This window comes from Conger conger, chromosome 4 (genome assembly GCF_963514075.1).
Source record: "Conger conger chromosome 4, fConCon1.1, whole genome shotgun sequence".
In the NCBI taxonomy this organism is placed as follows: domain Eukaryota; kingdom Metazoa; phylum Chordata; class Actinopteri; order Anguilliformes; family Congridae; genus Conger; species Conger conger.
In genome coordinates, this window is record NC_083763.1 from 45,514,185 (window position 1) to 45,531,158 (window position 16,974).

A 16,974-nucleotide genomic window follows, 5' to 3' on the forward strand; every position below is an offset into this window, starting at 1 on the left:
ATTTGTCATGTAGCCCAGGTGTGTGACTACTTAACCAGTAGGTGTGGTCATCGGATTCGCCTTCCTGCAAACTGAGCCCCACCTGCCACAGGCTTTACTGCCCGAACCAGTTAGGATATAACCAGTGAGGACATATACTGTAAATAATCATGGTGCCACAATATTCATTAGCTGATTTTGTTGTAAAGTACCTTGTAGCTAGTTACTAAGCCTCTAGTTTGGGCTTGGTGAAACAGGCACCCGGCATTTCTGAGCTTACTGGCTCAAGCTTGCTGGAATATGAGGAAGTTATATGATCGAATGCATTAAAAGTAAACTTACCAGTGACAAATGATCTTCTGCCTACTTATATATTGCAAATTATCTTCTCTCTGTTAACAACCTTTACGTTTCTTCTCCCTGATGGGTAATCATTTTTGGCAAACGAAAGAATGATCCCGATCAGCTCGATTTGAGCAACCATGTACTGCGCAGAAATGAACCATAATGAATCTGTATTACGTTGTATTTATATGTGCTGTAGCTGACCTGAGATTTAAAAAACAAAATACATTTTGGTGGAAAAACACATGAAGTTATATGGATGGGTTGTCCTCCAGCATATAGGATGACTTGATCACATGATTTGTGATGTGTATTAAGAATGATCCATTGGCATGCACATGTGCTCCTTGGAAAAAAATATTAGTCTAAGACCCTGGGCCGGAGACACTTCATGTGGAAGGCGACTGACAGGTGCCAGCTGTGGGTGTACGATGAGGTACTGTTGTCCTCGCCAACTACGCTCTATGCTAGAACCAGCCAATTCATCTCCCTTTAGGTTTACCAGCCATAGTTGGCACTGACGCAGTCTGGAATGCCCAGAGTGAAGGCTGACATCTATTGGTTCATCTATACAGTGGGGTGCAAACGTCTGGGCACCCCTGGTACAGTGTTCAACTTTATGGATGGATTCCACCAAATATCAAGAAATTCTAGAGGCTAATGTTCAAAGGGTCAGTCCAGACATTGAAGTTGAAGGGAGGTTGGGTATTCCAGCAAGACAATGATCCAAAGTATACCTCGAAATCAAGTTCCTCCGGGAAAGACAGATTTTGGAATGGCCACCACAGTCCCCAGACTTGAATATTATTGAAAATCTGTGGAGAAATCTCAAACATGCCATACATGCAAGGAGGCCAAAGACCAATGCTCTTCATTTTACAGTACCTGAAATCATCATTGTACTGTCAACCAAATATTTGAAACAATTGAATCTCAGTAACAATCCAGTCCTGCATATACATTTATTCACATTTATGTATCACAAATAAATGTGAATGTTGCTTTTAGTTGATTTTAGTTTTTAAAACTTTTTTTTTTTTTTGTTTATTGAATACAAGCCGTTGAAATGAATACATTTCTTAAATCTGGTGACATGTAGTTAAGCCGTTTGTTATCTTGCAGGGAAATGCAAGGGAAAGATGGAATGCTTATGGGCAGCTTGTTCTGGAGGCAAATTTATAAGAGTTGTAATCTACTTAAAATTTAATTTCCCTTTCCAATATTGCAATATTGATTCCGCAAAAAGCCTTGCTTCTGACCTTCAGACTGTTAGACTTCTCACCTCCCTTCAGGTAGACCTGTGCACCTCTCCGCTATGATGGGGCCTTATTGATTCGAGTGAACTGGGCTCTGCTATTTGGAGGTTAGAGGAAAATCCAAATGCGATCGGTACCATTGCGGATTCAGAATACAGCCAGTGCATTACACAGATATTCAGATACAAGTTTTCTTCCCACAGAAATGTATCTGGCTGTTGGTGTATCACACCTCACTGGATTCGGGATCGCCGACGTTGTTGATGCAGCTGTTCGGAGGCCACACAACAAGTCCATCATGAGGCCTGTTTCCCATTGCACTGAATGGTGCTGTTTAAACCAAAAGCAGTGGTTCTACCTTGCAGTAGGTCAACAGGAAAATCCGGAAAACCAAATTTTTTGCTCCAATTTCGACTCTAAAGCAGTATCGCCGAAGCTATCTTTTTCGACAGCAAAGGGCAAGTGCTCTTGACAAAGAATATCCTCCAGCACATGCTTAGTTGTCAGCTAGGTGCTTTGGACAATATTTTGCCATCATAGCAATTAAAACGTCCTTGAGAGCCTCCCCATCTCCCCGCCCTTCTTCGGTTGTTCATAGAAAGTGCAGTACGACTGATGCAACGGGTTTTAAAAACAATGAAGGGCTGAGTGTTCTGACAGGCTTTTACTTTTTCCAGGTCATTACCTTTTCATGAATGAAAAAAGGGATCTTAAATAATTACTGTGCCAAACGAGAACCAACGAGAACGAGGAGAGAGAGCATGTGCGAGTGGTATTTTAAGTGCCGGGTAAATGCATCCGACCCGGTTCGCTCTTTGACGGTTTTGTCCTGCTCGTCGGTAAGGAGACCATAAACATGTGAAGGAGTCCATTCACTCAACAGCCAGGGACAGCATTCAAAGCCCCTACTTAAAGCACAAGAAAAGTGCTTCATGAGCTTGGAATCTATCTTCTAGTTTCCATTAATAACATGAATAACCCCTGTTCTACTGCTTGAAACAACTGATATTACCAAGGGAGAAAAATATATTATTTTAAAAAACCTTCAAGATTTTAATTATGCCTATTTATGACAAGCCCTTTATAATGCAAGCAATGTAGAGCTTGTGGGTGAATGTTAAGTAAATGGCTTTACAGTGCTCTGGGTCATGTAACAGCTCACCATTAGTTAAATAGTAAGAATATAAATAGATGGTTTGAAATGGCCTTGTACTGACCTATCCACGCTCTTGCCGTGATTCGTGACAAATTGTTTATGGGTAACCATAGGAACCTTGTTTATCATTCCAAAACTTCTGTATATATTTTTGTGTGGGTTTTATATTGCTACCATCTCTTATGAACACTAATTAGATAAAAATGAATCTCAATAAAAAATTACTTGTGGTCTTCTTCCTTAAGCCGGTACCGCCGCACAAATGTTTGTCAGAGTGCTTGAGTTAGAGAGAACACTGCTGAAGAACTTTATGTTCCTCTCCGTGCCTGAATCTTCCCCATTCTGTCATTTGTTCTGATCAACAGCTAAACCTCTTGACCACGTCTGCATGCTTTTATGAGTTTAGTTGCTGCCACATGATTGGCAGATTAACTATTTGCAATAATAAGCTGGTGAACAGGTCTACCTGAGTGTATAATGTGCAATTGATGACACTGTTTCCCTCTTTTTTTGTTGTGTTAGATGTTCAATGCAGCGGCCTTTAAAGGCAAATAAAGGCAATGAAAATCTGCCTATGATGGCTTGTGACAGGTAATCCAAGCATTAGAAAGCAGTCAGACACCCAACCAGCTTGAAGGGACCCATAGGCAACCCTAGGCAGTCTATTTGCAGTTGCACCATAGTTCTACAGACTAAAAATATGTGTCACCATAGAGAAACATTCCCTGGTACTTTTAGATAATTCTGTCTAATGTTCCGTCTTTGAAGGTCTGATGCAGAGTTTTCTCCTTGTTTTGACCCGACTCTCTTTTGTACAGTATTTAATGGCAGGAAAAAGAGAAATATGAAGGCTACAATGCAGAATATACAGTGTGGTCCATATGTACTTGGACAGTGATGCAATTTTAAAGGCCTATTCACTCCATATGGCTGTAAATGAATGTCCTCAAATTAAAATGACTGTTCGCTCTTTGAGGGTCTTTTCATCCATATGGAATGAAGCAACCACCCTTTTAAATTGTGTCACTGTCCAAATACTGTATGTGAATGTTACAGGTTTTGTGGTTGTTGTGTTTCTTGCTGCTCTTGACATTGCCAGGAGACATTTCATTGGCTTGGAACAAATAATATTATGCAGATTGGATTTAGAAGCACACTTGAGTGCCACACATTTTACCGACTTCATTTCTCTTACATGTAATGCTCTTGCTGTCAGTCTCATTTTCACTATTCCCATTAAGTTGTTACTTTAAAATAATTAGTATATAAAGGTAGCTATGTTTCATACTCTGTTATCTTATGAAGTGTACAAAGCAGTAGTAACAGTTAAATATCACTGTAATTTAGCGTATTTACAGAAATTTCACTGGAATTACATAGAAACATGTTCACACAGTATGTCTTTTGAAATGGTATTGTGTGCAAAAGGTTTCTTTGATCATTTAGGCGGATGACAGGCATGGGATTCCCATAAGCATTGAGGTCAGGGCCAGGGTCAGTGTATTCAATTAAGGATATTCATTTAAATTCAATTCATGAATTAAAATGTACCCGTGATATTATATGAGGATATTTTTCAATGAATTAATTTAATTTTTCTTGAACTGAGTGCAGTGATTTGTAAATAACTCTAACCCTGTACCTTGTTTGTCCTCTAATCTGGCACATACAGGACATTATCCTGAAACCAAGCACAAACCTATCCTAACACACTAGCGAACACTGCTGAAAAATGTCTTGCGTGCTTCAGTTGCTGACAAATGAAATCTGCGTTCTCTTCTAATCAGTAATGGTTACATTAACTTCAAACAGTGATAATTCAACTCAGATTTTATGTTTTTCAAGTGAAAATCATATTGTAATAGTTTTTTTTGACCATTTGAAAAGTGGCTTACTGTTGCACATTTTGGGGAAAACTCAAACTTTTTTGAACACTTCAGGGTTTTCCTGGCTTGAAAAGTGTCTTTGGTGTTCCCCATTATTGGAGCTGGCATTTGTGTCGCACATAGGGTCATCCCCCATTGTTTGCATGAAATTATTTCCTGTTTTGGTGCACTTTTATAGATTTCTCAATGCAAGAAAAATAACATGCCTTAACAAAATTGGGAAAGACTTGGCAGCCGGTGGTCTGATGGCCATTTCCCTTTTGACTGGCATCCAAGGTGTCCCCATATCAATTTCCAGTCACCTTCAGTCCATTAAGTCAGCTACAAATAATCCCTAGGGGTTCTTACTGATTGACTGTGGTTAAAAAAGAAGCAAAAAACATCCTTGCTAAAGAGTTTTTTTTGACTTCCTTTAAATATCTCATTGGTTTTCACTTGGCTCTAACTGGAAGGAAGAAAACAAGTTTCAAAGGAGCCTGATATTCAATCCATTTATATTTCTTTACTTACTTGTATTAATCCTCAGTGAATGAATGTCTCAACATATGATTTATCCTTCAGCTGGTCTTTGATAGCGCTAAAGCATTGTGCAATGTTAAATGAGCACAACCGGCTTTGTGCAATGTTAAATAAGCGCAACCAGCTAAGGTGATAATATAAGATGAATGTGCCACAAAATTATTCGAGTTGGCATTGAGTTATGTGATATTGTAAACCAGCAACGCAAGACATCTTGAAAGAAGTTGGAAGTTACCAGCACAGCATTTGGGAAAATTATGCTCTTGATTGACTGCCAAGTGTAAAGTGTTTTTATTGCTCTGACACTATTCAAACTAGATTTGCCTGTAACTTCATCAACAAAATAAGTTTGGTAGTCCTTGAACTGCGCCTTTGATTGTTTCGAAGACTCAAAATTTTATTGCCAATCAAAGAACAACCAGATGGTTACTAGATACTAAATTATCTACTGTAGTCTACTGCATCTCAGCAGTATTTATACACCACTACATCAGGGACCTCTCTGTCATTAAAGCGATAGTTTAACCCTTTCTGGTTAAAAAAAAACATAGTTTTAATGTATGGTTTGATTGGCCCAGACAGTGTTTACGTGCAGTGAAGGATATTTTGGATATTTACATAATGGCCTCGTGACCTGTCAAAAGACATTTTGGGGGTTTGTGGTCTAAAGCAAGGAAATGCACCTCAGGTAACTCCAAAGCAGTTTGTACAGGGACATTTTTGAACATCTTTAAAGGTTGTACATGTGTCTATTATCCAAAATATATTGTTTAGTCTTTGTGTTGGTTGGAACGGTATGTTTGGCTGGCCTCACTACAGCTAGAAAGATACTTGCACAAAGGTGGAGCTACCACTCTCCCTGTCCTGGTCTCATTGGGCAAAAAGCTTTCTCTTTTTGTGACCGGCTCCATGCTTCTGAACTTGCTTGAGAAAACTGGCTTTAAAAACAAAATATGCACACACAACTAGGAACTATTGAATTGTTATATTTATGTAGTCCCTAGCCCAGTGCTTGCTGTGCATATCTCAGGTTTAACCTCTAATTTAGCCATAAAACCCTGAACCTTTTTCATTCTTCCACTTCCCTTATTATTTTGTCATGACTCCCCCCATTATTATATAACTTCAAAACACTGATAACTGCTCTCCCTATTGAGATATAACAATATGATTTCAAAGAGTTATAATCAGGATCACCCTTGTTGAACAAGGCAACTTACAAACTCATCCAAACTGTATGAATGAGATGTTGAATAATGTACGTGGCACGGCATGTTTTTTTAATAGAAGTGTCAGTGAAACACACTGGCTAAAGATGCTTTTAGAATTCTTGCTTCAAAGAAATCGCTCTGGGTGCTATCCAAATTTATTGTTAGCGTTTCTGCTGTATTTATAGTTATCATTGTAGTGTGTATATGCAATCTGCTTGCTTATTGCCTATATCGATATACAGTAGTTATCATAAAGGTTATCATTCTAGGTGTGAAGGTAGCCCACCTTAAAACTGTTTCAGGAAGCAGCACACTGACAAGTGAACAGAGGTGACTACCATAGTATGGTGGAAAAACACTTGTCTCGAAAGAGTGGCCGCATCTCTGAATTAAACTGGAATGGTTTATAATAATAAAGTGTGATATCCATCTTTCAAACGATATCAATGACAAACCTTGTTTGCGACTCCAAAATGTATGGTGAGTCTATTTGTCATATTTATCAGAGCTTGGAGGACCAAGTAGTCTCAATATTTATCTCAAAATTTCACATATTTACACAATAATATGAATTTAGAAATTTGTATGAATGGTAGATTTGATATTCACGAATGCGATTGTGGTATCAACTCAATTTTGACCGGGTAGCGATTTTGTAACGTTTTTTTGTGAAATGGCAGAGTGCGAGACGTGTATCTGAAGCTTGTGCCGGGTCACATATTATCTTCATGAAAACATCAATCACTCGGATGCATGGAGTTAATCATAAAAAACTTAGATTCCTGGCATTCAGTAGCTGCTGCTGTTGGGTTTTTTCATTATGATTTCAGGCGTTTTGATTTGGATTGACATTTCACCGTGCTTCATGGCCTGGGGTGTAGGGTGGAATGTTTTGAATGAAAAAAAAACTGTTGAATGTTCTGTATGGAAATTAAAAGAAACAAAAACATTTTATCAAAAAAAAAAGTGTTGGTTGGAACTATTTGCTATGGTAAACACAACCTGAGGCTACTATGTTTAAGGAAAGAGATGCCAGCACAAAACAAATACAAATATACAGATATTTATGCTTATAATTATGAATACGTTCTTTAAAATTAATCTGCTCATATGTACAGTTTCTGGAAGCATAACTGTACAAGCTGCTTTGGAGTTATCCATGTTGTATTGTCTTGCTTTAGACCACGAACCCCCAAATGCCCCAATACCAGATATTTGTAATCCAGGCTGGCCATTGAAAAATTCTGTAAATATTTAAAATACCTTTCAATGCAAACAAAAACTGTCAGGGCAAATTTAAAACATAGTGATATTGGAATACAATGTCTGCCCACATGTGAAAGCATATCTACTATTTGTAACTACTCGACTAAAATAGAAATGTTCTTTGTCTACCCGAGATTCTTCCCTCTAGCTATTTCCATGTTTTTTTGTTTTAATTCATTTTTTATATTAAGAGCATCTTATATACATAAAAAAATAAAATGTTAATAAAAGGTTATTTCCCTCTTGGCCAGGCCTCCCTTGGAAAAAAATATGTTTTATCTCAAAGGGACTAAACTAAATGATAATTTATTTCAGTGGCTGTTTACTGAATGACCGCCACCACTGTCCCCCTTGTGGATTTATTATCACATCTCAGTGAGAGTCAATGCTCTGTTCTGATCCTTATGGAATAGCAGTCTCTTCACTGCATGGAAGTGGGACACCTGTGTTATGCAGGTGTGTGAAATATCTATGTCAATTTTTGTCTGTTTCTGTGTGTATGCGTGTCTGAGTGCATACTGCTAGTGTTTGTGCATATCTTTGTGTGTGTGTGTGTTTGTGGGCGTGTGTATAGCTTTGTGTGTACAGCATGTGTGCCTTTGTGTGTGTGTGTGTGTGTGTGTGTGTGTGAGAGAGTGTTTGTGTATATATTTATGTGTGTCTTTGTGTGTGAGTGAGTGTGTGTGTATGTGTGAGTGTGTGTGTGAATGTGAGTGAGCGTGTGAGCGTGTGAGTGAGTGTGTGTGTATGTGTGTATGTGAGTGAGTGTGTGAGTGTGTGAGTGTGTGTGTGTGTGTGTGTGTGAGTGTGTGTGTGAGTGTGTGTGAGTGTGTATGTGAGTGTGTGTGTGTGTGTGTGTGAGTGTGTGTGTATGTGAGCGTGTGAGCGTGTGAGCGTGTGAGTGTGTGTGTATGTGTGTATGTGAGTGTGTGTGTGTGTGTGAGTGTGTGTGTATGTTTGTATGTGTGTGCGTGTGTGTGTGTGTGTATGTGCGTGTGTGTGTATGTGTGTATGTGAGTGTGTGTGCGTGTGTGTGTGTGTGTATGTGTGTGTGTGTGTGTGTGTGCGCGTGTGTGTGTATGTGTGTATGTGAGTGTCTGTGCATGTGTGTGTGTGTGTGTGTATGTGTGTGTGCGTGTGCGTGTGCGTGTGCGTGTGTGTGTGTGGCAGGATCCAGCTCGCGGCCTCATTTCCCTCTTGATTGGGACATGCAGTCATTACTGTGCCATAGAGCTGGCTGGAAGCTACCCTGAAAAAGTTGAAGCAAGCCAAGCTGTCATTCCAAGCTCTGGGCCCTATTAGAGGAGTCGGAACGGAATCTGCTAAACAAGAAGCTTCAGCACAGACTAAGGGCAGGATCAAATATATAACTGCTAAATGCAGAAAAATGATAACTTATGCATGCGGAACAGTAGTCCATGGGTAAATCATCACTGAAGGTCATGACACTTTGTTTATGCACTTGTACCTCTCCTAGCTGCCTGTAAAACACCAGGATAAGTTTGATTCATATCTAACCGAATATTTTTCTCCTGTCGTCCATATGGTATTAATCCGTAATTTAAGAATATTTTGCGGTATTATATTGGCTGCACATGTAATATAAATTATAAATAGAAATCTATATTAAATATATACTGTGCACATTGATTAAACTTACTTAGGAATTAAAACCAATTATATATATTTGCATTTGAATAAATGTGTCTTCTTTCATAAGCAACGGATTAAAGCAATCTCCAGTAAATAAAACGTTGATGGATACCTTTATACATTCTAAATAATTATACATCTCAATGAATGGCTGTTGGGACATTTATAATGTAGAAATATGTCCTCAAGACTGACATTTGGTTCGTCGCCAGCACATAGTCTTAGTCACATGTAGCTTAATTGAAGGCAATGGTCTTGTATGAATACTGAATGATTTGGCCCTTACAGACGAGTCTTTGGAGATGAGTCATGTAAGTTTCAATTTATTGTAACTGCCAAGTCAAGTCAAGTGGCTGTTCTGCTGGAGTTCAATATGAGAATCAGGTGGTCCAGTTGGTCCAGAAGACCTCTGATGAATTCCTTGTTGGTAGTGACTGGGGTCGTTATTACATAAGAGAAAGTCATGTGACCCAATTTGAGCTGAATTTTGTCACATCACTTGATGGTTTCCATAGTAGTTGTCATTAATACAGCGTTGTGCACATCCTGTTTGATGGTCTGTTTGGATACGTCAAAGTATTCTCAGTATATTTCACAGGGACAAATTAGGAACTGAAACGTGAAACTTAACTTTAAATAGCAACCTGTTCTTCAGCTACGCCTTGTCGCTTCCGACCTTAAACCTGGCCACACCTGCCTGTAGTTCTGAAAACATTCAACCGTACAGTAACTGGACTAATATGGGAAAAAGATTTGTTCTTATTGTATCAACGTTGATACAAAGGCTCTATGTCATGATTTAAACCTGTTTTAAAGTTTCTCGTCACCTGATTTTTTGACACTGCCCCATGCCACGCTTTTGTTTTGTTTATTTATTACGATTCCATACTACATTCACATTACACATTAATTACAACATTAGTATATTATACCTTATATAAAGCTGAATATGCAAGATGAATGCATTTTAATTCTTGCTTGTCAAGAATGAAATTTTATGCTTTCGAATAAGATGATTTTGATTGTGGGACTGCTTCTTAAATAAATGTACCATTGACACAGCCAGTGCATTTCCCCTAAATTGTAGTTACTATGTTGACTTGTTTTAAATATTTATGGGAAACTGCATTGAAAATTTTCATGAAAATTCATGCACATGTAAATAAACTAATCGAAAACGTGTTTTTTATACACATTTTAATTTTTCATGTATATAAAAATTTAGTATCCTAAATGAATGTAGAATTATTTGAGCTAATCACTCAGGAAGTTTGAATTCATAATTTTTATTGTTCCTATTGGTACTTTATTTTTTTAGTTTTTTATTATCGTGTTATTACATGTATTATGCATGAAGTGTTTTTTATAGACACATCCGTTGTGTCTTTTCCTGGGAAACAAGTGAGAATATATTGCGCAAGACCTTCCACATCGCCGGTTGCATAATAAATTGAAATAAAAATCGACAAGACATAATAGCGCATTGCTCGTGTCAGGCTAAATGTCAGGGGAAAGAAACTGAAAAAAGATGAGCGTGAAGGAGAAAGCAACACTGATAAATGGATGTGTCTTGAGATTGAGTGCGGAGAGATGAATGAAACCCACTGTAAGGTAAGTTGTGTGCAAACAGTAATTTTGTGTATCTGAAGGGCGACACCGCTCTCTGAAAGAAACGTCTCTTATTGACACCGCACTTTCAGAAGATTGACGTAGTTTAAGGCCAAGGTGAAAACAGGGCGAACTAGACGAGCCGCGAATCCTAATGCCGCCTGTGAATAAAAACAGGATGATGTCTGTGTAAAAAACTTTGAAGCCCCCTTTCCGCGCTCTCAGGTGTCAAAGCCGTTTTATTTATTTGGGGCTTTTCACTGTTCCAATGTTGCCTCCAATGTTGGTTGTCTGTTATGATTACTGTATGGCACATGACGATAGGACAATAAGCTATTTATTGTTTTGTTTTTTTAAACGAATTGAAGCTGTGAATGTGTTTTTGGCCCCCAGATAAAAGGACCGGAGAAGACGCTGGAGGAAAGGCGTTCTAGCCTCGACGCGGAGATAGACTCCCTCACCAGCATCCTGGCCGACCTGGAAAACAGCTCTCCGTACAAACCCAGAGAGCAGCAGGTAGACCTCAGCTCGATCACACAGTCACACGGGCCCTCTCTTTACGTGCCGAATCCGTGTCTCCCTTGTATTAACTGTCTTATTGTTCTATTGTTCCTTTCATTTACAAAAATGGGAACAACTTGCTTCACGGTGACCTATACACTTCTCGTTATGAGCAACTCTGCTTCCATTCCGTTCCTAAACAACAAGCTTTTGCAGACCAAATTCAAGGTTAGCTTTGCTTTTTTAACTCTTGGATGTGCTTCTTGAACCTTCCTTCCAACAGTGAAATAAAGGTTTCCAGCGCTGATGTTGTACAGATCAGATTTGGCTCACTATGTTAATATATGAAGAACTAATCTGACACAATCCTCATAAGGTTGGACCTGAAACTAAGGCTAGAGCGTCGGCAATCCCTGAACAAAGAATTAAACGGTGATGATCTTTGGCATGCTACCGGCTGGAACATTTCACTTGAATGGTCTTAGGCTCTCCTTCCGGAATTTTCTGTTCTTCCAGTACATGGGTCCAAGCCCTGGAGGGCACGGCTCTGCCCTCCTGATTAACTGCTCTCTGCGCAGGGCTTGATGGAAAGCACACATGCAGCGAGCTGCCTATTGCCAGAGCCCAGGCAGTGCGTAAAAAGAAATGAGAACAAGGCATGCTCCACTAGCTATTCAGAGCAGCCCTGCTTGGCATACTTCTTAAGAGGCTTTTCGAGTGCAAGGAAACTCAAAAACGGATAAAAACAGGAACCATTTTGTACACAATCCAAATAACTGCAAAGAATGCATGAGTCATTGTTATCCAACATACACTCACTGAGCACTTTATTAGGAACACCTGTGCACCTACTTATTCATGCAATTATCTAATCAGCCAATCGTATGGCAGCAGTGCAATGCATGAAATCATGCAGATACAGCTCAGGAGCTTCAGGTAATGTTCCCATCAACCATTAGAATAGGGAAAACATATGATCTCTGATGTCAACTATGGGATTATTGTTGGTGCCAGACAGGGTGGTTTGAGAAACTCAGAAACTGCTGGTCTCCTGGGATTTTCGCGCACAACAGTCTAGAGTTTGCAGAGAATGGTGTGAAAAACAAAAAACATCCAGTGAGCAGCAGTTGTTAATGAGCGAGCCCAGAGGAGAAGGGCCAGACTGCTTGAAGCTGACAGGAAGGTGACCGTAACGCAAACTACGAATTATGACAGCGGTGTGGAGAAGAGAATCTCTGAACACACATTACATTACATTATATGGCATTTAGCAGACGCTCTTATCCAGAGCGACGTACAATGAAGTGCAAATCAAAAACAAGTATGAGTGCTAAGAGGACCTGAGAGGACAGTACAGTTCCGAGTCCTAGTGTAAACATACAGATAATCAGAACCCTTGAAGAGTACAATCAACTTCCAAACTAGCATATCACAGTTGGCAGCTAGAATACCCTTTATACAACAATACAACAGCCAATAAAAAACAACAATATCTATACAATCTATACATAAGTGACATTACGGCTAATCACGGTGATTTTGAGTTGGGGAGGGAAAGGTGTAGCCTGAAGAGATGGGTCTTCAGTCTGCGCTTGAAGGAGGTCAGAGACTCTGCCGTTCTGACATCCACCAGGAGGTCATTCCACCACCGTGGGACCAGGACAGACAGCAGTCGTGAGCATGAAGTGCAGGTGTGGCGAGGGGGAGGCGCCAGACGGCACGAAGTGGCAGAACGGAGGGGTCTTGTTGGTGTATAGGTCTTGATAAGGGATTGAATATATACAGGGGCTGATCCCTTAACTGCCTGGTATGCAGATGATGCGAGCCATAACAGCCAGCCAGTGGAGGTTGCTGAGCAGGGGGGTGACTTGTGAATGTCTGGGAACATTGAATACCAGACGGGCTGCAGCATTCTGGATCAGTTGTAGGGGTCTGATGGCAGATGCTGGAAGGCCAGCCAGCAGAGAATTGCAATAGTCCAGGCGGGACAGGACCATTGCTTGAACAATGAGCTGAGTGGAGTAGGTGGTGAGAAAGGGTCGGATTCTCCGGATGTTGTACAGGAAGAACCTGCACGCCTGGGTCACCGTAGCGATGTTCTCGGAGAAGGACAGCCTGTTGTCCATCACCACTCCAAGGTTTCTTGCACTAGGGGATGAGGTCACTGTGGTATCCCCTAGTGAGATGGAAAAATCGGAGAAGGGAGAGGTTAGAGCAGGGATGAAGATCACCTCCGTCTTACCTGGGTTGAGCTTTAGATGGTGGTTGCCCATCCAGGTCTGGATGTCTCTCAGGCAGGCAGAGATACGGGTGGAGACCTGTGTGTCTGATGGGGGGAAGGAGAGAAAGAATTGGGTGTCATCGGCATAACAATGATATGAGATGCCATGAGCAGAGATAACGGGGCCAGGGGATCTCGTATACGCATGAAACCTCTGTGTGGATAGGCTACAGCAGCAGAAGACTCAATAAGTCTAAAAATAAGTCTAATACGTACCTAATAAAGTGCCCACTGATTGTATACAGTATGTGGCAGTTTATAATATGTCACTATAATACTACAAAACACGAAGGCAATATGTGGTAACAAAATACAGTAATTATAATTACGCTGTGGCGGTCTGGAACATATTATGCATCAAACTCGTAAACTAAACTAGTAAATTAGTACACACATTCATACAAACATTTTGCTGTAAATATAGGAATGGCCACAGCTATGACATAAGTATCTGTTCTGAGGATACATACTGTACCAGATGACCCTAGAGCTGTGGCCCTGACAGTTCCAGTGGGACTGTGAGACTCTCTATGGCATGAGCAGGGCAGATGGGCTGCCACTCTCTCTCTCTCCGGAGACTGCCGTTAAACCCAGATGAGGTTTGATCCCTTCCGGACCTCAGGCTCATGTGTACAGACCCCTAACCCCCACCCCATTTGGAGGTATTGCATGTCTGGCCCCAGAAGGCAGTGACCCTGTACTCCCACTGTTGCGACCTTGGGTAAATCGTAACAAAAAGAGAGACGACACATCAAGAGAAATTTTATTCAGTTCAATTCTGTTCAATTCAATTGTATTTGTATACAAAGCAACTTTACAAAGAGTCCAGGCCTGACACCCCCTCAGAGCAAGTCTCGGGCGACAGAGGCAAGGAAAAACTCGCTGACTAACAGAAAAAAACATTGAGCAGAACCAAGCTCAGAGCCCGTCTGCTTCTGGCAAACAGTTTAATAGTTTAATAGTAGTGTTTATATGTAATATATAAATAAATAAAATTAATAAGTTAAATCATTAATTACACAAACAATCCATTATGCAAATAACAATTATGCAGATGACAAATATAGATGGTTAGGTCTGTTCTTGGCACAAGGGAGGGCAGAAGTGGCAGGTTAGCTGAAGCCGGGGTCAGGTTGTGGTCCTTTAAAAAACACAAATTTTTTATCCATTAAAAAAGCAAACTCTTATGTGTAGCATGTTTATAAGAATTGTGTGTGGATGCACAAATGAAAATTGGGCTGTGAATCATCAGCGATCGGGGCTTCCAGCCTGGTGCAGGAGGAGAACAAAATGGAGAGGTGCCCTAATATAGCCTTCCAGCCAGGTGCTTACAATTACCAAGACTCCTGCAAAAAGCAAAGGTAAACAAAACGAACAGAAACAGGATCAAGGGTCGTCACCCCCATGCCCAGAATACCTTTATCTGTTTCGCTATTACACTGAGAGTTTTTTGTTCCTCTCTGCTGAAGTCAACTTCTGAGGCAAACTTTGCTTTTCCGATATAGCGGATGTTCTGCTCCTAGAAACGAAGCGTGAAACTATGAGGAAACTACGAGGGCCGGGGGAGGGGGCGGGGGGTGCGGGGGGCGTCATGTGTCATCAGTCGTCTCTGTTTTTCCGTCACAGGTGGTGTACGTTGCCCAAACCAACACTTGTCCTGATAAAACAGAGGACGGGTAAATGGGATGCAGAGCTTATAAAATATCAAGTTCCCCTACAAGTAGGAATCCATTTGCAAAGAGATGTATCAGGACACAGATGTACGCGCACACACGTACACGCACACAAGGTTATACACCTGCCTGCTCTTCGTGTACCAGGTAAATAATTGTTAAATAAAATATAGAATAAGTGCAGATCTTTGTAAATGCCCAGAGGTGGTGCGTGGTACAAGCCGGAGAAAGGATTCTGAAAGCTTCTGTCAGTTTGGCTTGAAACATTTATGTGCACCTGTGCAACCTTGAAACGGCGAATACAGTGTTCAGGCAGACTGAAGGGTTTCCTTTCTTGGTATTGACACAGAAGAGACCCCTTTGCTTTCATTTATCACCATCTTTTGTATCCAATCAGTAGCCTAAACTTTATACCATTTTATCTATTCTGATAATGAGCACCTGTTGCCATGAATTTCAGTCGTAAGTTATATATATATTTGGCAGCACGTTGGCCACTTGCAATAGTAACCTGATTTAATTTAAGGAGTTAATTCCCCCCAGAGTGGTACTTTAGGTTTGAGAACAGGCGCATATTTAAGCCTAACGCACTTCAGATATTTTGAGTGTACAACACTGCCCCAATTTCTTTATTTATTGCTGTGCCATCTGCATGCTGGCGACGTTGGGAGAGGTTTGATTTTTTGGGCGCGTTCGCCTCACCGAGTAACCCGTCCCTGGCCTCCTTCTGCATTACAGCCGATTAACTCTAGCTGACCTTTCCCCCCTCCCCCGATCCAGCTGCTCCTGTCGGTTTTTATAGTGGGGCTTTTCCTATGCATTATTCTACAGTGTGACGCTCAACGTGTCCATTGCGTAACGCGCCAGGCATCGTACCCCAGCGCCGACACAGCTGTTCCGCCGGAACCTTCCGCCCGCGTGAGCAGAGAGCAGTGGGTGCCCTCGATTTGCGGCCTCCTCGCTCGCTCGGTTACAGGAACAACCGATGCGGCGGAGTCGAGCTCCCGCATGGACTCCTGGGCCCCACCCGAGCACACTCCCCCAGCTGACAAAATGGAGAGAGGGGGCCTGGTTCAAATGGTAGATGGACTGCATTTGTATAGTGCTTTTATCCAAAGTGCTTTACAATGAATTCCTGTCATTCACACATTCACACACACACACACACACACACCAACAGCTGGCTTCCATACCGATCAGCTCACCAGGAGCTATTGGGGGGTTACAGTGTAGGTGTCTTGCTGAGGGACATTTCGGCAAACCCAGGGATGGGGGATCGAACCGGCAACCTTCCGACTGCGCTAATGACTTGCCTCCTGAGCTGATGTCGCCCCCGACATTGGTTTATCCGGAGCTAAATAAATCTGAGGCACGCCTGCTGAAAAAAGTAGAATTGGCAGCCTGAAACTTTGCAACGGGGTTGATGGTTCAGAAACATCAAAACACTTTTTTTTGTTTGCCGAGGATGGCATCCTCAGTGGCATATTGTGAGCTAATGAAATGTGACCATTATATAAGTTCCTTTTTATTCCTCCCGAATCCATTCGAAATGCGAATCTGTGTCACGTGTACAGTTAGTAATACTCACTCAGTTATGCCTTTTATAACTTGTGAAATGTAATATTTGTTGGCAATATTTC

General features: G+C 41.0%; 1 protein-coding gene across 7 annotated transcripts in view; it reads left to right on the forward strand.

The window, feature by feature from the left end:
* Positions 1 to 16,974, forward strand: part of lpp (LIM domain containing preferred translocation partner in lipoma) — a 273,606-nt gene that overhangs the window by 160,250 nt on the left and 96,382 nt on the right. For all 7 annotated transcript variants that reach the window (XM_061240899.1, XM_061240898.1, XM_061240902.1 and 4 more), the window contains one exon: positions 11,273 to 11,395. In XM_061240899.1, the coding sequence (XP_061096883.1) occupies positions 11,273 to 11,395 (123 nt within the window). The remainder of the gene's footprint in view (positions 1 to 11,272; positions 11,396 to 16,974) is intronic.